Consider the following 27,985-nt stretch of genomic DNA (forward strand, 5'->3'; position numbering starts at 1 on the left):
CAACCGTCGGATATGAATCCGGCGGTTTTTCATCCACATCTGTCCGTCCATCATCTGAAACCTCCGTACAGACGGTTTTTTCATCCCACGGGACGAAAACTGTCCCGTAGGGTGGTCTCAGGGACAAATTTTTGCCCCAAAATTCATCCGTATCCTCAGACGGGATGATTTTTTCATCCCGGGACAAAAAATTGTCCCGTCCGCGTCCCTAAACTATAGTATGAGAATTAAATGCAATGATTGGCTGAGATTCCTACTCGTCATCCATGATTGAAAGCTCTCGTCACTCCACGTGTTGTCTTGGGAAAAAGAAAAACAAGGACTAATGATAGGTTATTCTTTAAATATATGGTATAGTACCTTTTGTCACAAGTGATGTGGCGGCGCATCAGCGCACACTATGTCAGCCATTTGACCTTTTTATTCAATAAAAATGGGACATGTGTGGGCCACGTGTTGATGGAGGCAAATTGCGTAATAAATTTTAATTGTCGTTGTAAGCCTAATTTGGTACTATCAAATAAATTTGATAGAAGTATAACTCACTCAACTATATAGTTGGGGTAAGGTTGTATCCACTGGGACTGGCTTTTAGAGAGATATTCAATATTTGAGTTACTAGTTAAGGGATAATGATAGTAAAACTACTAATGAGATAGTGAGTGCAGTGGAAGATGAATAACTAGTAAGTGATAGAGTATTATATTATTTATATATCCTTTGAGATAATATAAATAATAAATAAATAAGAGATGTAGCAAGAGTTATGCGAAATATTAGTTAGAATGATGAAGTAAGTAGTTAATTTTAATAAGAGATAGTAAAGTTCTATGAATAAAGGCAAAGGTTTAACTATTCTTAAGCTCTATAAGAATATGAGTAGAATCTAAGGATAGTGGGATTAATAATTGAAAAGAGGAATATAAGTTATAGAAATAAGAGATAAGAATAAAGTTAGGAGAAAGTAAAGATATTAATAAGAATTTTAAGGATGACTAATATTATTCCTAGAACTTAGTTATAAGAGAGATTTATATGTGTTTAGTAGATATTATGTAGTGATACATATGTAGTGAAATATTTATATTTTAACCATATATTTTTTAGATTTTTTTAGGATCGAAATTTGGAGGTAATAGTTGATTTTGTTGAACACCCCTGAGGTGTTCAACCAAATGCTTGAGAGCAGGTCGAAATAAGGAAGATATCTAAGTTTATATAATTTTTATATTTTTTATGTATTATATATATTTTATAGTAGAAAATCAGGTAAAGACGGGCTGTCTGTCAAATGCCCATGAGGTGTTCAACAGAATGCCTGAGAGAGTCGGGTTATGTAGATGTGTTTTTTATTTTTTATTTTTTAGATTAGAAAATAGAAAATAATAGATGTAATTCCATCAAATCCAGAGAGGTATTTGACAGAATGCCTCTGAGAGGTCAATGTAAGTTTATATACTTTGATTTGATTAGGTAGATAAGTTTAATTGATAAGTGTTCCCCAACACAAGGTGCTTGTCGGAATGCCAAAACAAAATCAGTGCATGAATTTTATCAAAATGAACTGTGATTCAAAATTTTCACTAAATTTTCTTCTGATAGTAAAATGATACGATGGGGGATCTATCTAAATAGATCAAACCTCAGAGAACGCCCTTATTTGAAGAGAAAGAGTGGCGGCACTGATCGCCGCTGCCAAGCTTCGGTTTAGTGATTCCCTTGATCTTCTCCTCTGTCAGAGTGCAACTCAATGATGCTCTAACCTTTGTGATCTTCTTGAGAGTCCTTTGAGCTCTCGAGGCATGTCCCGACACCTTCACAAGCTCCTGGGTCACCTTCAAGACTAACCATTGAAATCAAATAACCTCCCTCTATGTGCCACCGAACTCTCCTGGACTTTATGGGCCTGCTTGTTGGCTCCATGGTGGCCTCTGACACTCCTTGGGCGAAGGGCCTCACTGGCTGCTGGCCAACTTGAGCACAGTGCGCTCACTGGCTGGCAGCTGGCTTGAGTGCCACCGCCAGCTTGTCCTTGGCCTACTACTCCAAAACCCTTCAATAAATATAGATATATATTTATATATATTGAAGTCCATAAGCATTTTTTTTTTCAAATGAGAGAACAAAAAATGTCTTCCATTCACTTAAAATTGCCTTATAAATTTCTTACCATTTTTGAAATATTATTTTTCCATATTCTCTTGATTTTTCAGGAATTAAGAGGGCCTAAAAATAAAAAAAAATTGGCATGGACCTGGGTTGGCAGCTAATTCAGTTCCCCTTCTGTGGAAGTGCTCCACAAATCTAGTACATAAACATGGTTCCATCACTGTGATGCATGCATTGAGGGCCGAGACGCAGCTCGCAATGGTCCGATGGGTATTTATTATGTGAAACTAATATTCAGACGAACTATTATAAAAGAAAATCCTCTGAAAAGGGATTATCATTTTAAGTAGTATGCAATTAAATGTGGAAGCACGTTGGATATTGCATGGAAATATAATGCGTATGGTTTTTTCAAATACAAAATCACACTGAACACCAGGACATGCAGGACATGGCCGCTCCCATGGTGCAGCATGGCTCTATTTTAATAAAATGGATGCTTGAAATTAGAGATTCAGATAGAATAATAAATTGTTTTTTTTACAAATTCATCACAATTACTTTGTGACAACTTGATCCATGCATTTATCTCTCCTTTATCAAACAAATAGTCAACTTAGGTAGGGATAGAGTCTTTTTTAGTCCTATTTCCATTGATATTTGACAAGTCTAATTCTGTTGAGATTTTAACACCAAAACCTATGCTTGAGCACCATTTGGGGTGTTGCAGTTGATAAATCCAAATGATAGTAATATATATGTGCATTTCTAGCTAATTTATCTACTTCTTTATCTTTATCTGCATATACTATCAACATTTATGTTAAGTTGTGAAAAATCATGAATAAAATCACCTTCTTCTAATTTTGAGTTAATAATTGTCACTTGTGGGAATAACCTCACTTAACTGAATGAGCTAAGTGGAATGTATCTCACTCTCTTTTTAGTGTATGCCGAAGATGCATGAATTAGGTGAAACTTTCCTGACTAAAGGGGATAATTAAATGAAGTAGAAGCTATTTGGCCTGAAGGGGCAGGCCCAGCCATGGCCTTGGGCCAAAAGGAGGCCCAAATCAAGACAGCTGGCTCTAGTCTAAAGGCCCACTAAGGAAGCTCCATTAAGCCCAATATGAAAGGCATCTTGGGCCAAAGAAAGGAGGGCAAGGGGAATGTACAGTCATGACTATTTATGAGCATTTAAGGTGCTTGGATGCTGATTTGAAGACACCCTTGGATCTGGACCCAAGCCAGAGAAGAAGATCCAGCCATTCGATCCATAAATCATCCAAGGGTGGAGACTTAAAGATAGCACCTTTAATGCTAATTCAGGAAAGAAGTCTTGAACATCCCTGGGGTAAATTCAAAGGTCTCAATGTTCATTGGAGGACCATAATGGACGTGGATCATGACCCAGAAAAGAAGATGTGGCCATCCAATGTATTGAAAATCCAATGGCTCTCATTTGCTCTCTTTCCCTATATAAACCCCTACACCCTATTGTAATATTCATCTTGTGATTCAATCCAAAATAACGTTTGCTGGCCTAAGTGAAATTGAGTCATAGATCCATTCACTTTCGTGAGTGCCAGACTGAGCAGGAAGCATCCAGGGCTGAAGAAGCTGGTGGAAAGGAGAAGAAGTCCCTTGGGCTTTGGAGGGTGAGACAAAGAGGTTACTTTATTATTTCTCCTTTTTCACTCTGACCTATTCGTCTTTTTTCTTTTGTCTTGTAGAAGCTAGCCAACATCTAGACGGTTCCAACGCATCCAACCACGCTCAAAAATTCATTCTAGAACTCATTCTAGAGTAAAGTTAGTGCAGGCCATTTTTCTCTCTCCTCTACTAAGCCACTTGCCCCATTTAGCATTCGGACTTAGCCAAATTTTGACAAAGTCCAGAGCGCGCCCCTGTTTCATTTCCTATTTTATTTTGGCTTTAAAATATTCCTTAAAAATCCCAAAATTTTTATTTCTGCCTACTAATATTTTTTTTAATATTTTAATTACATTTTAAATTTCTTTGTTTGCATTTTTATTTGTTATTTATCTTTAGCGGTAGTAAACCACTTCTAAAATTCATAAAAAATTATAAATAGAGCACAAATTCATTAGGAAAAACCCATGCTCCCTGTGGATCGACCCTTACTCCCTGTAGGCTACTAAGGTTATTATAAATTTTTATTGTTTTAATTCGGATAAACCAACGACACTAATTAGTGAAGTTAAATCATCACTAATTACCCCTAAAATATGAATTATCAGAAGTTTAAGACCCATATCTCAATACAAAAATCTTCCAATTGCAACCTTTTTGTTTCATTCAAATCTTATATTCACAAGCTTTACATCCATATATCATTCATTGGATTCTGACATCATTCAGTTGGTCTACTTGACTTTGACCAGACGTCGTGAATTGGGACATTTGAAATCATTGACTATAAAAATTGATATCAATTTCATAGCTTCTTGAAACATTCTGATCGTAATGTCAATCTGTCTCGTCACTGAAAACAAAGTATTCATAAAAGTATTTTTATGCTTTCACCCTGAATTAATCTAAAGTTGGTGTAGGTTAAAGTCAATGATTTGAATTTTGCAATGATCCTCTTCTTTTTTAAAAAGTATAAACATTACATAAATTCTTCATAATCCATGTATTTAAAATTTCTGAAAATATATAAATATTTTTTTCAATTAAAATACCTAATGAGTTGACTTGGTCAATGCAAAAGAATGGGATGGCTTGCTAGATAATTTTCATTTGATTCTTAATTCAATTTGGACCGTTTTAATTAAATTGGATTATAATAATGTTTTATTTTATTATATAAATATTTTTATCTAATTTGACCCATGTTGACTGAATCAACCATTTTAAAAGTCAACACCGGGTCTTTGTGAATTCAAACCAAACTTATCATTATACACAAGTTTATACATTATAATGGTCTGGGAATTGTATTTTGATCAACTAATTGTTTTGTAAAATGACAGCATGATTTGATCACCTCAGAAACCAACCATTTCTATAATGAAAATAAATCAAGACAATCAAAAATATTTTACCAGGAATATTAGGGGAGATAAAAATGGAAGACAAAGTGATGTCCATGCCTTTAAATTTAACAGGAAAACATGAAAACTCCTAAAATCTAGGAGAAAAACTCATTTAGATTTTTTTTGAGTTTGGTGTGCTTCCCATTTTGAATATTTTTATCCTTCATAAGCATTTCCCATTCATGAAAGATGGGAATCTATCATAGGCAATGGAGCATGTTCCTTGTACATTCATCTATCCCGTCCTCCACTGTTCTTATGATCTTCTAATTGCCCTATAAATGTCTAGCCTTGTGAGAAAGCTTATTGATAGTTGCACTCATGCTTTAGAGTGTATTGGTGAAGAGTTTGATGAATTTTTGTCAATGTATGAAGGAATCGTACACCACTTGGCTTAGGACAAACAACTCATGACTCTCCTTATCCTAAAAATATAAAACCATTTCAATCTTGTAATTGTGTTATAAAAAAACTTTCATTTTTCAGAACCATTTATATTCTCTAATCCCAACATCCATATTTTATTATCCATTCCCCCATCGTCACATCCATATTATCTTTACTATAATAATAACATATATCCACATCCAATTTCTCTATCTATCCATCATCTAAAATATTATAGAAACTATATTTATTCATCATCTCAACTCATATCTCTCTTATAGCCCTAAAAATAATAATTACCTTTGTACTCCATATTTGTATACTAATGTTCATATTCCATTATCTTCAATATCATCTAATATTATTTATACTCCATATTTGTTTACATATGTTGATATTACATTATCTTCAATTTAACCAAATACTATATGCCCTTTGTTATTATCAAAAAAAAAAATTCTGGCTCGTTCATCCATCTCTCTCTTATCATCTTTTATATTTCACCTTTTCTTGAAGATTATATCCCACCAAGAAGCTGCAATCACCCATTCAGAATCTCGTTCAATATTCATTTATACATGACATTCATACATTCATATCTGATGCTTATAACGAAGTCCATGAATACAATGATATTTATTCATCATTAATCCCATGTGCTGTTTGGAATGAAGCCCCCGAAAAGGTGATTACATGTAGTGACTTAGTGAATTATGATGAGATGATAAAAAGGTGATTACTACTCTTTAAACTTGTATCTCAGATATTCTTATTCAAAAAAAAATCAACATAGTCCTTAAACTACCCAATAGAATAACACCATCTAAACCTATTTATATAATAATTATAGCTGATCTTTCAGCTGTTATTTTGTAGACACTAAGCATAGATGATGGGTGCTCTTTAGGAAACAGTTCGCCAAGTTGATCTATATGAATCCCTAAATGGTATTATACCTAAATGTCAATAAAGTTGATTGATGTCGGGGTTGTACAAATTTTACATTGATGTGAGACACAAAGGACACCTCATGCATGGATAGCTATATTTTGACTAAGATGTACGGGTCTCTAATCACAAGATTTAATTGTGTATTCATTTGGATGTGGGAGGAAGTGCATGAAGGTGGTTGACTGGTCAATATGGGATTCTTTGCCCTCAGCATAGGAGGATATTGAGGCAAGGATGAAGATGTATTTAATCCCTAGTCGGAGTAGAGGATATATTGGAAAAAGCACTCTCCAATAATTCCCATTAAACATCATTACAAAATGAAATGACAGATTAGGGTTTGATAGCTACCCTACCCTAAGACATCTGGGAGTCTCATGCAGAAGAAGGATTATATGTATAAAATAACCGATGATAGTATATCACATCGATCAAATGGATACATCTAGAGGCTAGACACATGAATGACTTGAAGAGATTTTTCAAAGGGGAAGTCAATGATAGAGCAAGTTCCGCACAAAACGATAAGATCACTGTGAGGTTTTAGTTTATTCATGTCTAATTTATATTGAATTTGATGCAATTTACATGTTTGAATGATCAATCAAGCCTACGAAATCCCAACATGAATACATATGAACCATAATATTTCAAAAGAACATCTTATATGACAACTGATAGGGTTTAGGTTTGGAATTCGTTCCCCATGTTCTCCAAGCAATATGGAACCTTTCAGCTCCTACAACTCACACTTCTCAATCTTCAATTTAAGCTCTCTGCCTTTCACCTGGGAGAAGCTTTGAATGGCTACTTAAAAAAAAAATCATTAAATTCGATGTCAACAAAACCATGAAAAATTACATGTTGGTTTCCCACTGATCTAATAAAAGCTGAAATCCACTCCATTCTCTTCATACTAGGTTTCATAGTAAAGCCTGTACTTTCTAAATCTTTATTTATTTTATATTTTAGATAACATTCATCTGAAGATGAGCTTGCTTAGTGTGCAGACACTAAGCACAGATAGTATGGTTTCTTTAATATAAAGATTTCACTAAATTAACCCTTATGAATCTCATAAGGGTGTTATATCCAACTATCAATCAGGTTGTCTCATGCCACAAGTGTTCAAATGTTACTTAGAACTGAGACAACAAATTCATCATGTGGATGGATGATTGCGTTTTGATTATGACCAACATCCTAATTTTCATGAAATTTGAATGAAAAATCTAATTTGGCTCATATGCACCCAGACATTCATAAATGAGATCGAATGGTCATTAGTTTGTATGCCCTGGTTTTAGAAGGGAACAACTCGATGAAGATGATGAGATGAAGTCCTTAGCCAAGTTAATGGAATATCAGTAAGAGTTTTCAGATTTTTCCAATAATTTCATAGCACACACTACTAGCTGAAAATAATCATTAGGCTCTGTAAATTAACCATACAGCAAGCCATTATAAGAGTTTCAAGCAAATGAGGGACCATATGTATACATCAAAACTAGTTTTATTAAGGTAACACAAAAAATTTAATATATATGTTTTTATTATTCTAGAGCACAACACATAGATTGGCAACCCACAACATGAAAACTCAAGCTATCTTTTAGATTAAAAAAGTATGTATTTCTTTAATATATATGTTAATAGATAATTAATTACATTGGCCAATAATAGTTACTAGGACATTATAGTCATTAATGAGACTAACATATGGGCCTAGAGGGTCATGCAAAAACTGTCGTTTGGATTTCGTAAGAAATAATTAAAGTTTAGTTGTTTTCATGAAAAATTCTAGTTAAATATAAATAGGAAAGTTTTCTTCAAAAATTTACCTAGGCGACAACTCTTCAGTTTCACATCCTTGTTCTAGTTTGTCTTATTGGATGCCCTCCCTTCCAATGTGACTAAAAAAAATGATGATGATGGAGGAGATTAAATGTGCCACGGATCCATGGATACATTTAAATTTTTTAAAAAATCAGAGATGTTTAAGACTTCTAACTTATAAAAAAATTATTAAATATAATAATCAAACAAGGACAAAATTCACCCTGAAACATATTTCTCATAGAGACATTACTAAAATATGTATGCATATTCAATATATTTTAAAACAAAAAAATTTAAGGGCATAAAAAATTTCAAATGTAATACATAATTTGATTTAACCTTTTTGATCCTAAAAAATATTGAATTTAACTTTTTTATTGATTGAAAATCACAATGATAATTTTGGCATTGTCTTTATATGAAATTTATAGATTTCCAAATAGCTATATAAAGAGTACCATTGAGAATATTACTATGTTATAATAGCAAAAAACTTTATATCGGGTTAGCCTCAGAATATTCTGTTAATTAAGAAGCCCATATATGGACTGAATCAGGCTTCTAGCTAGTGTATCAAAAACTTCTAATCTATCATTATTTCATTATTATTTTGATTGATGTAGATTAACGATAATGTTATCTCGATTATTAATCAAACATTAAGTTTATAATAACAATCACTTTAAAAATAAATATGTATTTTCCAAGATAAAAGGGAAATTGATACATTTTAACCACTCTGACCAAACTATTTTGCTTTAAGGTAAAAAAATATTTTTTGAACATTTTAGAGCTTGGAAAACATGATAAGAAGGTGATTTGATGCATCAATATTCCTTTAAATACTCAAAAATCAAACCTACATAAATTATTGGACATTTGTCTTGCTCTTATAATTATTCAGTTTTATGTTAAATATATGCAATAAACTAATCTGACTAGTATATATAATTTTCTGACCTTGTTAACTTGTGGGATCAGTTCTATATGTATTTATTTGCTAAAAAATATTTCACAAATAATGTTAGATAAATTTTAGTTGAAACTTAACTAAATAAAAAAGGGTGATGAGAAGGTTATTTTTTAGTACGAGTTTTTGGGTTATGTGCCATGGATGTAATATCGGTAAAAAAATTTTGAAAAGCGGAAACTGAAACCAATTAAAAATTGATCTCTAAACATAGAAAACTTTGTTTACCTTGTGGGGAACTTGTTTCACCCTTGACTTGCTCCTTGAGAGAGTGTCTTCCAGTCGTTCATGTGGCAGCCTCTAAAAGTATCCACACGAGCAAAGGACTGTTGGATATCCTCTCTTTCTTCTCCAACTCTTCTTGAAAACCTTGTTAATCTCCTCACCATCAAGATGAACTTGTGGAGTGAGTTAAGAATGAGAGAAAAAATAAAAGGGGGAGCCTAGATCTGGCGGGCATGGGCACCTAAAATAGACACCCCTTTAGTTATACTTATTTGGAACTTTTCGTAACAATCGTTATTAATAAAGTTCACCTTCCAATATCCTTAAGTCTTATGTGTGCGAACCTCTATGCCCATATATCAATCTAACTTATAACTTTAAAGGCTTGATAACATTTCCTGGCTAAGAAAATTAATGAATTATATCAACATATATATATTAATTAATCAAGGATCTATTTACCCCAAATGATAGGCTAAGTTTTTAGCCCATGTGGTGCCAAGCCACAACTTGTGTTCTATAAGATATAGAGTAGTCTTCGAACACTCTCGATGAACCTTTACAATGATTGGTTACCATACATGTATAATATTTTGTTTGTGTGAAACTCCCTCATGTCGGACGTCGTCCGGTCGGCACCGAGTATGATGGCTCAGTACTGATAAGGGATGGTGGTATCGAACGTCGATGGTGTCGTCGTCCGACAGATAAACCCTAACGGGTAGATGTAACTAAGATGCACGAATGTATTTCCTACGTGTTGTACATGCAGGCTCTGACTTGAGGGAGGCATCAAGCTCCAAGCTTGGACGGGGTCGCCGGGTGATGGTGACGATGGCCTCTCGAATCTTGTCGGAGCGGTGTAGGCATCTACAGCCGAACGGAGGTTGTCCCTACCGGTAAGACACTCACAGAGTCATTCATAGTTTTCTCTCAATACCTCGTCGCCCGGCTCACGATGACGTTCGGCGACGGTCAAAGCGAGTGGGGAGGCGAAGTGCCAGAGAGCGGGCGGCAGCTCGGCGAGTGACAATAGTGTTGGAGCTATATGTAAAAGGTCAGACGAGAGATGGGAGGGGGAAGAGACGGCACCAACCCTTCAACGGCGCAGGCTCTCGCCTTGCTTGAGGAAGAGTGCCGATGTATTTCACCCTCGGTCGATCACAAAGGCGGGGCCAGGACAACCCTAGTGCAACGTCTCGATCAACCACGGGGCGGTCAGTTCTCCTGTTGGGTCACTACAGTAATCACCCACAAGAGGAAAGGTCAGAGCAAAGTCCAGTTCATTCTTGAGGGAGAAGGCCTCGGTCGTCCAAAAGGCGGGGTCAGAACAGCCCACAGTGAACAGTCGGGCGTCCACGGGTTAGTCAACCTCTTGGAGAGACACAATCACGATCGCCCACAAGGGAGGTGGCGCTCGGATCTTCCCGTATTGCACGATACAGGTTGGGGTGTAGAGCGCCTTCCCGGCGGGCAGGGGCGCCTCACGGTTTGCCGTGATTATCATCTGAGATCAGAATTCAGATGGCCTGCAATTGCACCCGCCGATCAGCGTGGACAGAGACAGGGGGGGGAAGATTCTTCCCCTCCTCAATGGATCGGTCGCGGATCACATTCGACGGCGCTTGTCCCGTGGTGGGAGGGATATACGGACAGTCGTCGTCAGGCGAGGATGGCGGGGCAGTGACCTAGGGGAAGGAAGGAGTGATATCCCCCGCCCGCCCGTAGGTTCCCATTCTTCCTATTCCCCTCCTCTTCCCCCTTTTCTCTCTCTCTCGTGCACTTCTTTTCTCTAAGGTGAGACCAAGATTCAACCAACAAACTCAAAAATCGATAATCCTGGTCTGATGAGTAAGGGTGCCCCCTCTTCCCTTACAAAGGGGGAAAGAGGTCAATTAGGCCCCTAAGGTGAGTCAACAGGGGGAAAGGTCCATTAACGGGGGTCCTTATATAATGGGCCCCCCTCATTACAAACTAAAGAAAAATGAAAACATAAAAAGAAAACAAGGGGAGGCAAAGGAATCCCTCCTGTGATGACGACGATGCACGTACGAACATATCGCGCACACGACGAAAACACAATGACTAGACGAGAAAACATAAAACACGAGAAAGAACAAAGAAACAAAATACGATAATTCGAGCAGTTTCACCCGATCTTCGATGACGGTGGGGGGCAGCGCGGACGACGTCGCCGACGATCTTCGATGGTGTGCACCATCACTCCCAAATATGGTTAGTCGTCAAAACCTGATCGCTAATTAGTTAGTACTAATGTGTAATGAGGATCATTAGAGAACAACTTATCCAATATCCCTTCTACCATGTCTAGGGATTTTGATGCATGTTCTTCTTCGAGTCAATATCTTCTTATACCACGGTTAGATGATCATGTCTTGACCTCTCAATCACCTTTGGGTATTTCATATTATGTTTAAGCTACAACATGCTAGAATCTCATGGTTAGGGACTCAATGATTCTAGTTAAAACACGGTTGTCCATACGCAAGATTTCCTTGGTGTCTCGATTCACCACAACACTTACACAACCATAGCATGAATCAATGTCGTTGACGATTGGGTATAACACCAATAAGGGATTCATATGGATCACTTTGGTGAAAGCCAACAACTGTCCTTAGCGTTTCCACACTAATGGCCACAAGATCAGCCATACTTATGATATAAGTAGGTTTAGATTGTGATATTGAATCAGATAAATCGATGTGATTCTTGAGTATCCAACAAATCAGAAATTTTAATATACACGATTAAAGTGTACTGATAATTTTATTATTATCTCATCATAATTCACTAAGTCATTGCATATATTCAGGCACTTCATTTGAAATATCACACGATAATAATAATGAATAAATATGTATTTCAATTAACTTCAATAAACCATTGAAGTATGATTATCTTGACAATGACATAATATACATCACAAGATATGAAAAAAAGTAAGGACTAGTGTCATTCCTTTCCATTGAATAGCATATTTAGTGGATACTACAAGCCCTCTATCTTAGATTTCATCATTGTTGGAGATTTTTTCACTGGTTCCACTGAATAAAATTCGTAGGTGGACCATAGTGTGATGTTCATCAAGAAATATATCTTCTTTTGATGTTATCATTGATCTAAACTCATCATTTTTATGTTATTCTTATCTAATATTTCCCCCTCGCTTCTTTCCTCCTAATGTCTGCTCATAAAATCAACCCTAAAGTTTCTCTAGATGAATTCTTGTAAAATATTTTTTCATTCTATGGTCATTGCTGCTTTTCAACTTTGTTTTGATTTTAAATCACTTCACTTGACTAATCAGCCACGTTACTAACAGTTATTTGTTTATAGTGGACAAAATATTCTAACAGTTACTAACATTTATTTTTTCATTCTATGGTCATTGCTGCTTTTCAACTTTTTTTTTATTTTAAACCACTTCACTTGACTAATCAGCCATGTTACTAACAGTTATTTGTTTATAGTGGACAAAATATTATGATGCATTCCTTCTTGTTGGAAAATTTTACTGTGGGACAGCATTCTATAAATTTTAATCTTCTCCCTAATCTTCATTGACTTCATAACATAAACATGAATTTTTTCCCCACAACTGAAGTCACACATGAATCTTAATCTTCAAATTGGTTTACTATGTAATCATTTGTCTATTGTGTACTGCGCACCTTCATTGGTTTCATAACCTACTCGTCAACTCTTCTGCTCCCGCTCGTAAACTCATACCTTCAATAATTCATTTACTTAGTGTATGAGCTCCCAGTTCAACCCAATTGATCGTTAGGTCAAGACTCAACTTCAGGCATGACTCATAATGGCAGAGTCCTTGAGTTTCACAATGATTTATCCCTCTATTCTTGATCTTCTGGCATTTATTGTGTTGAAGAGGTATATTACAATCTCAGCGTTGGCACAAGTACAACATCTGTCTCTCAAATGGCATAAATCATTCGCACAGTCCTAAATACTCAAAGTCTACCAACGATAAATGAATGAAGGAAAAGGGGGACATTCAAAAAATTATGAACAATCAGTTGTCCAAGTGGGATAACATGGCATGGATTATTCCTGACCTTGATCTTATCTGCTGTTGTGGCACAAGAAATTTATAATGTTTTTAAAATATATGTATCTGTGAGGGTAATATAATTCATAATTCTTTGTATCTAGATACATGTATATTGTTTGTGTGCCTAGATTGATGGATAGTGACAGAAACATTCATATGGGTATCAACAAGGACAACGAGAAACATGATCCCTTACATTAAATCAAAGGCATTCATAATCATCAGATATTGAGGCTCCTACTTTAATGTATTTTAGAAGTTCAAATAATCTTCTGCAGGGTATTTATTTACTTTAAAATGAGATATTTTGATGAAAGAGGGCAAAGCAAACACTTTTAGCTTAGATTTTAATTGCAATATATTTTACATCATGCTAATGGAATTAATCACCAATTATGGCTTCATAATTCAGTCACATGTTTAGCAAAATTGAACAGAAGTGAAACATTAATCCTAATGCAATGAAAATGACTGAACAAGCATGAGCACATAGAAATAAAGTGTGTAGTTGTTGATGAAGTAAATATGTGTGCCAATCATGTTTCATAGAATTTCTGTGTTACACATGCACATTTGATCTATTTAATTCGTCTTGTTTTTATCTGTTATTTTATTTAGGGGTTGGTTGCAAGATTTAATGCGAATAAAAAATGTATTTTGGTAATACTTTAATAGCATGGTGGGTGAGAAAAAGACTTACTCAAATGATAGTGTAAAAAATATGAGGTGATAATGTGGGAACTCTAGTTATGTCCAATCATAGGCTTGTAGTTCAAGGAGATTATGGAAATTTATCTTTCAGTGTGTCCTTATGCGGTTTATTCACTACAGAAATTCGAACTTATTTTCTGCGCACCAAACTGAGTCATGGATGCATGGGAATAAGTCATTTATATGAATTGAATCAAGTGTAGAGACATAATGCCATTTACCATTCTTTAATGGGAATTATTAGAATTTGTTCGAAAGTTAAGTCCTACAAATATGAGCAAATGTCGAGGATGCTACAATCCTTGGAGGAGCAATGGAATCGTGTTTCGCTGGATGACTTTTTTGTTTAATGGTTTCCCATTATGTTATTCTTTATTTCTAGTCTCTAGATCCATGGCTTACAGTTTTCTATAGATCTCGTTTCTAATTATCTATTGGGACTGATGTGACACAACGTTACGCTAGCATGTTTGACGGCCGGCGATAACATCATTCGTATGTAGTATGAATGCTACCATACATGCACCGGAGGACTCCGTCGATGACGTCCATCTTCCGCCTACAGCAGCTCATGACGATTGCGTACGGCATGGCGATCTGGCGACCTTCAGCCTAAACGCGGCGGCCTTTCGTCATCAATGCCAGGAAAGTCGACGAGTCGGCGGTGCTTGACGCGCGGCCACAGTCGCCTTCTGCGACCAGGGCAACCGTAGCCGCAAGAATAAAAGGTGGTCGGTGAACGTCCCGTCGCGTTAGATATCATTGTCACAAAAGAAGTATACCGTGGAGGTCTGGACGAAATCGAAATAGGAAGAGAGAGAGAGATAGAAAGAGATAGAAAGAGATAGAGAGAGAGAGACTATCTCATACCGGAGGTTGGCATCAGACTGGCAGGTCATGTAGGAGTGAATCGCATAAGTGTCGTTGTTAGCGACTCTCAGAGTCGCGGCGCGGGGTTGTGGAGGAAAGCAAGAAAGGGTGGAAGATATCATTGGACGGACTGTTGGGCGTTGGGAAGATACCGGATCGGGGGGCCGAACTTGGAGGTGGACTCTCTCTTCTTTTCTTAGATCGCCGGCGAGTGCGACCCTTCGCTTGCGTGATTGCCCCCCCCCCCCCCGTCGTTGCCGACACCGGTGACTCGTGCAACCCTTCTTGCGGGGCCAATCCTCCGTCAGATTCTGCCCGTCAGCTCTCTCTCTCTCAATCTTTCTATCTATATACCTATCTTTCTCTCTCTCTCTCTCTCAATCTTTCTATCTATATATCTATCTTTCTCTCTCTTCCTCTCTCAAAATCTATCGATACATCTATCTCTCTTTCTCTCTCTCTCTCTCTCTCTGGGGCCAGACACGCTCCCCACTAGCCCTTCCAGGAAGAGAAGGCGGACAAAAACCGGAAGACAAGAAGAATAAAAAAACAGGGCTTGTTTCCATTTGCCCTCCTGGTAGGGAGGGGGGGGGAGCGGGGAGAGGGCCTAGGCTGGAGGAGATCGGCAGGTAATTCATGGCACAGGACGAGCCCCCCCTACCCATTGCGAGAGACAACGAGCGAAGCTCCTTGTGCAGCCTCTGCGGCGACGTGGGCTTCCGGGAAGCTCTCCTTCCCTGCCGTGCCGCCGGCTGCTCCCGCGTCCAGCACACGTAAATCAAACATCCCACCCAATTGTCCGATCGCCGCGCTCCGTCGGATCTGATCTGAGCTGTTGATCTCTTGTGCACAGGTACTGCGGGAGGTACCGCCCGGAGATGATGGACGACGCAGGAAGATGGCGCTGTGAGTGGTGCGCCTATCGCCCATCGGCCGACGAGGAGGAGGAGGGGCCTTCGCCTAGAAAGAGGGCTCGCCGGGTTGCGCCTCGGCAGCCATCGCCCTCTCCTCCTCCCTCCTCTGACGGAGCGGGAACGATCGACATGACCGAGATCCCGGCGTCGTCCACGGCGATGACAGACGATGATGACAGAGTCAAAATCAGCAGCAGCCGCGCGATCGATCGATGGAAGAGCCTCGCCAAGAAGACGAGGCTGGGAGGCAAGAAGTACAAGCTCCTCGCCGACGTCCTCTGCTTCCCCGAGACGGAAAGAACCTCCACCACGCCCACAGCCTGACGCGGAGGAGACCCCGGGTTTAGATACTGAAGAACCTTAAGCCCTTTCGACAAAAGAGGAATGAAGCCGTATCCGCACGTCCAACAAGACGGATATCAAAGGTTTAGAGAGACAGAGAGAGAGAGCGAGGGAGAAGAGTATGAGCGAGATGAGCTACAGTCCAGACTGTCCCTGGCCTCCGCTGATACTGGGACCTTCCCTGGCACTTTTGCTTCTCTTGAGATAGCCGCTTAACGCCGCCTTGGCCTTCGTCCATTCTTTCTCTGACTCGCGGCTCCTCACGAAGGACTGGACAGGGCCCAAGCTAAAGGGCACTTCAGGCTTCGTCTCTGGCTCAGGGTCAGCACCGCCGCCGGCTACTCCGACATCGCCGCCATGGCTGCCTCCGCCGTCGCTCATTCGTCCCTTCTTTGACTTCCTCAAACCCTCCGCCGAAGCAGGACGAACTCTCTTCATTGCGTGGCTTATTTGAACCTGGGTGTCGGCCTTTATCGCGGTGGTGTCGAAACCTGCACCTTCTGAAAGTGTTGGCTTTGAGACTGAGCCGACCGTCCAAGGTAGAATCTGCGAAATAGAAAACGCAGGGTTGTTGCCAGTGGCCTCCCCGACCAGCTCCTTCCACGAGGATTTCTGTGTCCACGTGGATTTGCCCTTGGTCTGTAAAGAGGTTTCTAAGCTCTCTTCGACCTCCGGCTTCGTGCCCAGGTCCGAGCTCTGGGATTGAGCCGCCGCCGATGTGTCCTTCTCTCGGGGTTTTTCCTCCTGCTGTGTCGCCTTACTTGACGAATGCTTGCTTTCTTCTGCGTCGAGGACGTGATCATTTTCGACGTTTCGCTTCTTCTCTTTCTTGTCGTGGTCGCGCAGAAACCGGGGTTTACCGGAGGAGAGCATTTTTCCATCCTGAAGGACAAAAAAATTGTCGACCCCTGTTGCCAAAAAAAGGTAAATTGAATATTTTAAGCAAGCTATAGTCGAAGAGAACAATTACCTGCGCCTTCAGCGGCGCCATGTTGAAGTCTTGCTCGCTGATCCTAGTCCCGAAGTTCATCACGAGGTTCTCGTCATCTTCTTCCTCTTCATTCGTATCCTGAACTGCCGCCATCTTCTCGTCATCAAACACCTGATCCTCGACATTGGGCTCGCCTACGCCCTCGCCGCTGAGAGCGTATCCAATGCCCGTACTTTTTGCAACCTCCTTTGCAAGCAGCTTGTTCATCACAGAGGTCATGATGTTTATCTCGCGTTTTTTAACCACGGGTTTTCGCTCTTCGACACCCGTCAGCCGTTCTCGGGCAAGATCTTCGGAGAGTCGAGAGTGCTCCTCACAATCACAAAAATGAACTGGCAGAGACGACGAAGTGATCATGACGCGCTGGAAACTGTACTTGTGCTTTCCTGTTCCCTTAATAGGCAGAGCCTTCACCTGCATCGCATTAACCATTACGGTAGTGTGACCACGAGCAGAAGCAGACGCATAACTTAATCTCGTCCCTTCGAAAAGGCCCATTTGATAAGAGGCAAAAATAGAGCACAATTTGTTCTCAAAAAAAAAAAAAATTGAGCACATGAGTCTTGACAAGGCATATCACGAGACCAAATCTCAGAGTTTGGTTTATAGAATCCAATAAGCAAAGATATTGCGAAATATCATTAGTTGTGTTAGTGAGAGACTAGCTACTATGGGCTAATGGGCCCTATTCTATAAGCCCATTAGCCCATCTATCCTTCTCTCTCTTAGGGTATACATACCCACCTATGTACTCAGTTATGTGCATGTCATTATCTTCCTCTTCCCTTCCACAACATGGTATCAGAGCTCCAGAGCTCCTCACCTAGGGTTTGACATCGCCCGCACATCGCCGCTGCCGCTCTTGCAGCAGCAGCCGCCGCCGCGCGCATGCGCAGCAGCACATCGCCGCCGCGCGCGCAGCACCACATCGCCGCAGCGCTCACGCCGCAGCTGCCAGCCGCCAGCGCGCGCGCGCGCAGCTCCAGCCGCAGCGCGCCACGCCGCAGCCGCCAGCCGCCGCGCGCATGCGCCGCAGCTCCAGCCGCAGCGCGCGCGCGCCGCAGCCGCCGCCGCGCGCCGCGCGCAGCCCTAGCCGCAGCGCGCGCCGCGCGCAGCCGCCCGCCGCCGCAGCCCTAGCCGCAGCGCACCTGCGCGCCGCAGCCGCCCGCCGCGACACGCTGCAGCTCCAGCCGCAGCGCCCACGCCGCCACCGCCAGCCGCCGCGCGCACGTGCCGCAGCCCTAGCCGCAGAGCGCCTGCGCCGCAGCCAACCGCCGCCGCACGCCGCCACCGAAACCAACATGCCGTTCACTGAGACTGACTTCGCCGAGAGGCCCTTGTCCTACAAGGTGGCCCATCCGCTCCCATCGGTCCCGGAGGTGACACTCCTACGGGGCCCGAATCTCCTTCAGTGGATGCGCTTTGTCGAAACCGCCCTGATGGCACGTCAGCTCTTCAAGCACTGCACTGAAGAGCCCCTTACAGTCGACCACCCACACCATGCGGCGTGGGACGTTGAGGAACAGTTCGTCCTCGGCTGGCTGTATGCGTACACCCTGGCTCCCGACTTCCGCGACCGGTTTCCGCATCAGAAAACGGTCAAAGGATTCTGGGATCAGGCGCGCTCCTTCTGTGGCCGGGACAACGACTGGTGGCGCCTTTATGCTCTTGCATGTCAGGCCAGCAATCTCCGTCATGGGACGCTGACCATCTCTGAATATGCACTTGCCCACAAGAAGATGTGGGATGAGGTGGACTATTATCTTCCACCCGACGACCCGACATCGAAGATGTACCAGAATGTGCTCCTCCTGCGGATCATGGGCTTCCTCAGCGGCCTGAACCGCGAGTATGATGACATCCGTCTTCGTGCTTTGCACCGCAAAGAAGGTCCACCTGCTCTTGAGGAATTGGTGAAGGAGCTCCAAGAGGAGGAAAGTCACTTTCTCGTCCATGGGACTCCCTCCTCCGGTCCTCCGGGCGAGTCGACCGCACTGCTTTCTGCCCCCACCGCGTCTGCACTTTCTTCCGGCGGCAAGCCCCCGGCGATCCTCCCTACGCCCACATCCGCTGCTCCACCAGCTGGGACGGCGGTTTGCTCATACTGCGGCAAACCGGGCCACGGGAAGAACGAGTGCAAGAAGCGCCTGAATGATTGGAGAAAGAAGAAAGAGGCCGTCGACGGCAAGGCCATGGTGGCCCAGTCTGACTCATCCTCCGCCAGCGCCTCCTCTGTGACCATGGATCAGCTCCAGGCAGATTTGGCCCGACTTCGTGACCAGATGGCAGCCCTGCAGAATCCATCCACGGCTTACTTCGGTGGTTTTGGTGCGTCTTCCACTCCTTCCCCTTCCGATGAATGGTACTGTGGTCATACGGCTTTTCACTCTCCTGTCGTCTCCGATACTACTTGGGTCCTTGACTCGGGGGCCACCGAACATATGACCCTGAGTAATGCCCGGTTTGTGTCCTACGAGCGGCATCAGGGTGGTCGTACTGTTCTCACGGCAGGGGGTGGACGTCTTCATGTGGCTGGCATCGGGGCAGTCTATGTGTACGGTCTTGGTGTGGTCCACAACGTCCTGCATGTTCCCGACCTGCGAGCAGTTCTTATGTCTCCACAGCGTTTAGTTGATGCCGTCTCCTGTTCATTCCACCTCAGGCCTGACGGTATGTTTCTGTCTGACAAGGTGGGCCGGACTACACCGATTAGGCGGGAGAATGGACTGCTGCTGCTGGATGACGGAGGCCGCTCCCAGTGCTTCATGGTGCACCGTACTCTACTCTCTGCGGCTGAGCAATGTCGGGGTCGTCTTCTGATGGAGCATCAGCGCCTTGGACACCCCCCTTTCTCTACTTTACAACGTTTGTTTCCGTCCTTATGTTTGGGCGTGGACCTCAAGACTGTGATTTGTGAAGCTTGTCAGTTGGCCAAGCATCGTAGATCCTCTTTTGCTTCCTCTCCGTCTCACACTACGACCCCGCTGTTCCGCGTCCACAGTGATGTATGGGGGCCGGCCCCACAGCCCAGTCTGAAGGGGCACCGCTACTTCCTACTCTTTGTGGACGAAGCTACCCGCTATACGTGGGTTTACCTTCTGACTGCGAAGTCGGAGGTTGCGCAGAATGTTCGACATTTTTGCACCATGCTCCAGACGCAGTTTGGTCGCGGCATCCAGCGTTTTAGGTCCGACAATGCTCGGGACTTCTTCAACGCTGACCTCGACTCTTTCTTTGCCGACCGGGGCATTCTCCACGAGTCCTCCTGTGTGGCCACCCCCGAGCAGAATGGCATGGCTGAGCGGCGGATCGGCTATGTTACCTCGACAGCGCGCACGTTGCTGTTGGACTCGAAGGCGCCTAGGCGTTTTTGGGGCGATGCGGTTTTGACGAGTACTCATCTCGTTAACCGTATCCCGCCCGCTCCTGGAGTTCTCCAGCCCTTGGACCGGATGACTGCGGCCTTCCCGGGCGCTTCCCTGAGGCGGGGCTCTTGCCTCGTATCTTAGGCTGCACGGCCTACGTCCATGACTCTTCTCCGACACGCACAAAGCTTGATGCTCGCGCCCTCAGGTGCGTGTTCGTGGGTTACTCTTCCCTCCAAAAAGGGTATCGGTGTTACCATCCGCCCTCTCGGCGTTTCTTCATCTCGGCAAACGTCACCTTTGCCGAGCATGAACCCTACTTTGGGGACTGTTCTACCTCATCACGCCTTCCGCTGGATGAGGCTCCTTCGGCCCCCTTGGGGCCCGTCTGATCGTGGAGTCTACCACCACCACACCACCCTCCTCCCTCCATGATCTCTCTCCCCTTGCCTCCTCTTCCTCAGTTCCCCCTGCGGGGTCCTTGGACGTGTCCTCCACTTCGTCTTCGTTTCCTGCCCCTCCCCCCTTGGCAACTCCTCCTCTCCCATTGGTCTCCGGTTCACCATCCTCGTCCCCTCCCGGTGAGTCGCCCTTGTCACCTGTTCGTGACCAGCCCTCGTCTCCATCCAACTCATCTTCCCCTCCTACCGCCGACATACACTCCTCATCCGGTGTGTCGTCTCCTGCTCCTCCCGGGGAGTTCCCCCTTGCTTCCGCTCCTCCTTCTGTCGATGGTGACGATCAGTTGGGATGGCCTATTGCTCTACGGAAAGGGGTCCGTCAGTGCACTAAGGCCTCCCTATACCCTCTCTCTCATTTTATCTCCTTTGACCGGTTGAGTCCTCCCTACCGGTTATTTCTTTCCCGCATCGAGTCCGATCCCGTTCCTCGTCGCTTAGCCGATGCTCTCGCCTCTCCTTCTTGGAAAGCGGCGATGGATGAGGAGATGCAGTCTCTCCTCAAGAACCACACGTGGGACGTCGTTCCACTTCCCCCTGGCAAGAGGGCTGTGGATTGCAAGTGGATCCACGCCAAGAAGCATCATGCGGACGGGACTCTCGAACGCCTCAAGTCTCGGCTTGTGGCTCGGGGGTTCACTCAGTCCTATGGCGTAGACTACTTCGAGACGTTCTCACCAGTGGCGAAGATGGAGACTGTCCGTCTTCTTTTGGCGCTTGCGGCCCATTTCCACTGGACCATCCGCCAGTTTGACGTCAAGAATGCCTTCTTGCATGGCGATCTGACGGAAGAGGTGTACATGCAGCAGCCGCCGGGCTATTCTCTCGGCCCCCCCGGTCACGTGTGCCGCCTGCGGAAGTCTCTCTATGGACTCAAGCAGTCTCCGAGCATGTGGTTTGGGCGGTTCTCCTCCGTTCTGAAGACCGAAGGGTACACTCAGAGTAATGGAGATACCTCCCTCTTCTTCCGTCACAGGCCGACCGGGATCTCCATTCTTGCCGTGTACGTCGACGACATCCTCATCACGGGGTCTGATGCTGCTGAAGCTGTCCGCCTGAGCGCCGCCTTGGCTAAGGAGTTTGAGATCAAGGCCCTCGGCCTTCTTCGCTACTTCCTTGGTCTCGAGGTGGCCTACTCTCCTCGTGGGATCTTCGTCTCACAGCAGAAATACACCGTCGACTTACTAGAACTGACTGGGATGACCGATTGTGCGCCGGTGAGCACTCCCATTGATCCCAACGTCAAGTTGGGCAAAGGGGAGGATTCACCACTGACGAATTCCCACCGGTATCAACAACTGGTGGGGAAACTCCTCTACTTGACGCACACTCGGCCTGACATTGCCTTCGCCGTCAACTTGCTCAGTCAGTTTATGCATTCTCCCCGGGAGGTTCACCGTCAGGCCGCCCACCGGGTTCTTGCGTACCTAAAGGGCTGCCCCGGCAAGGGCCTGCTCTTCCCTCGCAGTACTGACCGGACCGTCAAAGTATACACTGATGCTGACTTCGCCGGTTCCGTTGTGGATCATCGGTCTACCACGGGCTACTGCACGTTTGTTTTTGGCAGTCTTGTCAGCTGGAAAAGCAGCAAGCAGGACAAAGTGTCCCGTTCTAGTGCCGAAGCCGAGTACCGCGCACTCGCCGATGGGGCCTCCGAGGGCCAGTGGATCTATGGCATCCTTCACGATCTCCGTGTGGAGTACGCCGGCCCGATTCACTTCTACTGCGACAACAAATCGACGATCGCGTTGGCCAAGAACCCTGGACAACAGGGACGTGTCAAGCACATGGAGCGCAACCGCTACTTCTTCAAGGAGCGAGTCAACGAAGGGATCTTTGACCTTGATTTTGTTGCCTCCGCCGACCAGGCAGCGGACGTCCTCACTAAGGGCCTCTCCCGCCCACTTCTTCAACGTGCCGTCTCCAAGCTCGGCATGGAAGATATCCATACTTCGCCATGGGGTGTTAGTGAGAGACTAGCTACTATGGGCTAATGGGCCCTATTCTATAAGCCCATTAGCCCATCTATCCTTCTCTCTCTTAGGGTATACATACTCACCTATGTACTCAGTTATGTGCATGTCATTATCTTCCTCTTCCCTTCCACAACAAGTTGGCGTGGGAATTAAGAAGTCAATTAAAAAGAGTATTAAATGAGCGGCGATGACGTTGAAGCAGAGCATTTTCTTCACATATATCCAAGAATTTTTCATCCTGAAATGAAACTTTTCCTATTCTGAATGGCTAAGCTAGACGGGGACAAGCCTAGACTTCGTCCATCTGAATTAGTCAGCACACATTTCCAGTGGCAATCCATCTAGAAAATTAATCGAGAGACTCAAAATCCACTTCCAATTAATGAAGATGAGCAAAATCAAGCAAATGGTAGGTTTCTTACAATCAAATGGGCTCTGGAAAACAAAAATGACTTCTCGAAGAGCCTAAATCTATCAACTACAAGGTGTCCAGTTCAACATTTTCAACTGAAAGGCAGCAGAGACAGGTGGTTTGCTGTTGCGATATGCAATCATGCATCAATGAAACTCACCCCAGAACCACGCAGAAGGACGACAGTTCAGCCTAAACAGGTCCAATATCGGATGGATGATGGCTTTTGACTCTTGTAAGTGCTCTGACGACAGTTCAGCCTAACACCTTTCTCTCGCAGACATGCATCCCTGCAACATGAAGCGGGGATTCCTCAGCGAGTGCACAGCGCCGTCCATCCTGCTCACTTGAAGGCATCATCCATTCCGCTGGCCTTTCTCCATTCTCTCGTTCTCTCTCTCAACCTCTCTTCTCTTCCCAGCACTACTTACAAGCTCAGTGTGAACCTTTAGCATGGAATTGATTTATCATGGAGTTGATCGAACGTTTGAGGTTGTACCAACTTGATATGAGACAGGTTTGCATACTCTCTCCCATGGAAGACTGTGTTCAGCACCTGTAACTCCAGTTCGAGCATGTCCTTCACCTATTGGAGCACCAAGGCAGGCCAACTCTCCCTCCACAAGAGTTGGGGTCATCGTCCTCTGCAGAACCATCACTGAACCTGCCTGTCGACCGGACCGCAGCGTCACCTCTGCCTCCGCTGCAAAGGGAGCAGTCCCCTCTGACTCCTGTGGAGACCCTTCATGGGCGCCAGCGCAGACCCTTCACGGGAGCCAGTCTCCCTGCTCATTAATCTTATTGGGCCGACCTCGGTAGGCCTTAATAGCCATACGGGGCTGAACTCAATGGCCCTCATGAAGCCATCTGGATTGGCCCCGCCTTAAGAAGGCTCAGGAGTCGGGCCCCCTTCTAGTGGCTATGGGGAGTCCAATAAACGCCCTCATCCCCATCGGATAGCCCTCCATCCCCATTGGGTCAACGGGGCCTGACCATCCTTGGAGAGACTTTTTTTTGAAGAAACACCCTTGGAGAGACTTATCCTGCCACCTTCACGAGAGAGCTCGGAGCAGAAGAACGAGCAGTCTTTGAGCTGCAAGTCCTGGACGAGCCCATCCAGTTTCACGGACAGACCAAGGGCATGAGCATCGGGAGGAACCATTTTGTTCACGCTTCCCACGTACCAGACTAGCTATTCAAGGACAAGGACTTGCGTGCCATGTGAGAGGCATGCAACCCTCACCGCATTGACACCACCAAGAGTTGTCCCATGGTCCCCGACATCCTGCTTCCTCCAGCTCCAATGACCCCTCTCTGGTTCATGGCCCTTGACCGCCTCCTCAAGTTGAAGCTCTTGCTTGCCCTCTGAATGAAAAATTGGCAGCCAAATATTTTGGACCTTACCACATTGCCTAGCGCATCCAACCTGTGACCAACCGTCTCGACTTGCCATCAAAAGCACACATTTACCCTGTGTTTCATGTGTCACAGCTCATGCGCGCAGTGGGACCGGCAGACCATGTGCAACCTATTCTGATGGGCCCTCTGCCGAGAACAAATGGAGGGTCACTCCAGCTCTGATTATAGCCTACTGACCTTCAGCCCAGAAACTCCAGGGTCTCACGCACTTAAGACACCACAAATTTGAGGCAATGTGGCAACCAGCAGAGCAGCTGAGACAGAAATTTCTGGCTTTCCAACTTGAGGACAACCTGGTCGCATTAAGAGGGCTTCCTGATGTGATAGTGTAGACTCCCCCCAGCCAAGCCCTAGACAACAGGTAGAGAGGGGAAGAAACAGCAGGAAGAACCAAGAACCATGAATCAATAGTAGTTCTTGTTACTTGATCTGTTCCCATATACCCCATACATAGTGGGTAACGTGGGTTACACACAATGACCAAAAGATACAAAAGGCCAAAAATAGAAAGACATGTAAAGTGGAAACAAGACATGTAAATAAAGTTGTTAGATTGTAGGGTTAAAAAGTCTTTCCCTAATTTCTCAGGGGGTTTTGTGTGAAAGTGTAATAGTCTATCTCCCTATTTAAGCCAGATAGAACATGAATGACATTGAGCAATTCCACTTATTTTTTAGGGTTTTCATTTCCACGTGCCCAGAGCAGCAGGAGGAATCCCGCCACCCTGTCTCTTATTCTCCCCTCCAATCAACCAAGAGTTGACACAAGTGTAATAAGGAAAGCTCGCAACTATCAACCCCGACCTGAGACCATGCAGAAGGACCAGAATCCACCCCTCACTCTTCCAATATCAGGCTTACTTAAGCCGGCTATCAGAGAGGAATCCAATACCCCAATAATACTGGGGCTTACTTGTAATCCCATATGGAAAGAAATCTGGAAGTTAGTTAGTAGTTGTGTTCTCTAAACTCTTATCTCTCTAAACCATAGCTCCTGCCAAGTTTGCCCCCAGCTGGAGAGGAGGTAGGCCAGGCCATCGACATTAGGCGAGGGTCTTATTTTCCTGATACAGCCCTCCTCTTTCCACGCTTGCCAATACACTTAGTGTCGTTTCAATAATCCATATTAGAACCTACAGAACATCCAAAAAGAAAAAAAATTGAGCTTGCCAATTTCATATTTGCTATGGCAAGTACGTCAACAAGCGTTTGAGAATGCGGTTATGATGGCATGATCTAGACCTATCCAGTTACACTAGAAATCGAGAAGATTTACTTACACTTAATTTATTTGTAGACACTCGTATGCTTGAGTGCATACAATTTGATTCCTTGTCTCACAAGCATGGAGCATCAAGGTAACGAGGCTTAAGAAATATCTGCACACTGCGGAAGAATAATATCCTCCTATACTTTCCAGAGATTTTGATTTGTCCCCCCGGAAGCCTTTCGCCCACAAAAAAAATTTATATCAAAAAAATTAAGTACGCATCCAATGGATAGTGATGGAAGCTATGCCAAGAAGATTGATACCATTACAGAAGGAATGTAACAATACGACTCTATTAGGCACCCTGTTACCCGTCAACAATGATAACTAAAAAAATATAAACAAATAGTATCCAAGATGTTTCTAATTGCCAGTTGAAACGCAAACGAGATCCGGCTTCTGTATTTTACCTTTCTAAGCTTAGGGAAAAAGACATGCAATTGCTCCTTATCTCTTGTTTCATGCATTAATCTGCTTGAAGAAGACGGATCGATGGGAATGTCGGCAGGTTCAGGCTTCCTAAGAGGCTCCGTATCTTCGGCCCACTCTCTCTTCAATCTGTTGAGATAATGCTCTTTCGCTTTCTCGATTTTTAGCTTCCCTCCCTTCCACACGCAGCCATTGTACTGCATTACAGTCCACAAAAGAAATTTACTACTAAAGTTCAAAGTTTTAAGAACACAAAAGGGAACCCAACACAACCGAAAGGAAATCGACATTATATGATAGGGAGTAGAAACAAAAAACGCAAATTTTCAGGACGGAGATTATAGTATCTGCCGCAACTGAGAAGCTCAACTTCAAGATTTTAATTTGAAAACCAAGGAATACAGAATAATAGGAAAACCCGGGGCAAAGTTTTTAGAAGAAGAGAACGAGTGATGCGGTGAGCAGGAACCGTAGACCTCCCAAACCCGGAGAGGGAAGCGCACGACAAGATCGTAAAGGAAAAGAAAGAAAGAATACTGACGGTGGAGAAGAGTTTGGCTAGAGACTTGTCGGAGTTTGGGGAGAAATCTATGTAAGCAAAAGCGCGGCCTTTGGTTCGGACGAAGTCAACGCAGCCGACGCGACCGAGAGGGGAGAACAGCTTCAGCATGTCCGAATCTTGCACTCCTCCGCCCAGTCCTCCAATGTATACTCTCATCTTCCCTCCCGACGAGGCAGACAGTGCAGGCGCCTCTGCAGATTCTTCAGCAAAGGCCGCCATCGTCGGAGGCGCGCCGCTCCTGTCTTCACAACCTGTTCGCGAAGTAGTTTCTGTAGAAATGCAGCACTCTAGGTCTTTACTTATGCAAATAAAATCTAAACGTCGCGCCTTGTAATTACGCTGTAAATGCGACTATTGTGATGTAAAAATCAGAATCTGAATCATTTCTCTAATACCTTGATGATAAATATATGGACCAAGACCCATTATCTTGAAGATAACATCTAGCTAAATATTATATTCTATTTCTATAGTTGATTGTTTTTTTCAGAATGTGAGTCTTTCAAGAATAGTATCGAATCACATACAAGTGGTTGACATAAACTTCTCTTAGATTTCGGTTTAATGCTGATAATCATAAATACCATACCATTTTTACTAGCAATTTCATGTATTTTATTTGCTTTTTTTC

At 43.7% G+C, this 27,985-nt stretch overlaps 2 protein-coding genes across 2 annotated transcripts; one reads left to right on the forward strand and one right to left on the reverse strand.

The window, feature by feature from the left end:
- The first annotated feature begins 15,553 nt into the window (after positions 1-15,553).
- On the forward strand, positions 15,554-16,710 carry LOC144712734 (uncharacterized). Its single transcript, XM_078587024.1, has 2 exons — positions 15,554-15,990; positions 16,071-16,710. The coding sequence occupies exons 1-2, from the start codon at positions 15,854-15,856 to the stop codon at positions 16,453-16,455; spliced, it is 522 nt and encodes a 173-aa protein (XP_078443150.1). The 5' UTR covers positions 15,554-15,853; the 3' UTR covers positions 16,456-16,710.
- On the reverse strand, positions 16,508-27,630 carry ROS3 (RNA-binding (RRM/RBD/RNP motifs) family protein). The gene is made up of 4 exons (XM_078587023.1): positions 27,334-27,630; positions 26,774-26,989; positions 17,444-17,878; positions 16,508-17,355 (listed from the first exon to the last, which is right to left on the reverse strand). The coding sequence occupies exons 1-4, from the start codon at positions 27,571-27,573 to the stop codon at positions 16,609-16,611; spliced, it is 1,638 nt and encodes a 545-aa protein (XP_078443149.1). The 5' UTR covers positions 27,574-27,630; the 3' UTR covers positions 16,508-16,608.
- Positions 27,631-27,985: the final 355 nt, after the last annotated feature.

This window comes from Wolffia australiana, chromosome 15 (assembly GCF_029677425.1).
Source record: "Wolffia australiana isolate 7733 chromosome 15, ASM2967742v1".
In the NCBI taxonomy this organism is placed as follows: domain Eukaryota; kingdom Viridiplantae; phylum Streptophyta; class Magnoliopsida; order Alismatales; family Araceae; genus Wolffia; species Wolffia australiana.

Bases quoted from the DNA above. Each gene is read 5' to 3' on its own strand.
- ROS3 (XM_078587023.1), bottom strand. From the start codon at position 27,573: ATGGCGGCCTTTGCTGAAGAATCTGCAGAGGCGCCTGCACTGTCTGCC. The intron at 26,990-27,333 runs GTCAGTATTCTT...ACTGTAATGCAG, and splicing joins TAGCCAAACTCTTCTCCACC to TACAATGGCTGCGTGTGGAA. The intron at 17,356-17,443 runs GTAATTGTTCTC...TTTGTCCTTCAG, and splicing joins TGGCGCCGCTGAAGGCGCAG to GATGGAAAAATGCTCTCCTC.
- LOC144712734 (XM_078587024.1), top strand. From the start codon at position 15,854: ATGGCACAGGACGAGCCCCCCCTACCCATTGCGAGAGACAACGAGCGA. The intron at 15,991-16,070 runs GTAAATCAAACA...TCTTGTGCACAG, and splicing joins TGCTCCCGCGTCCAGCACAC to GTACTGCGGGAGGTACCGCC.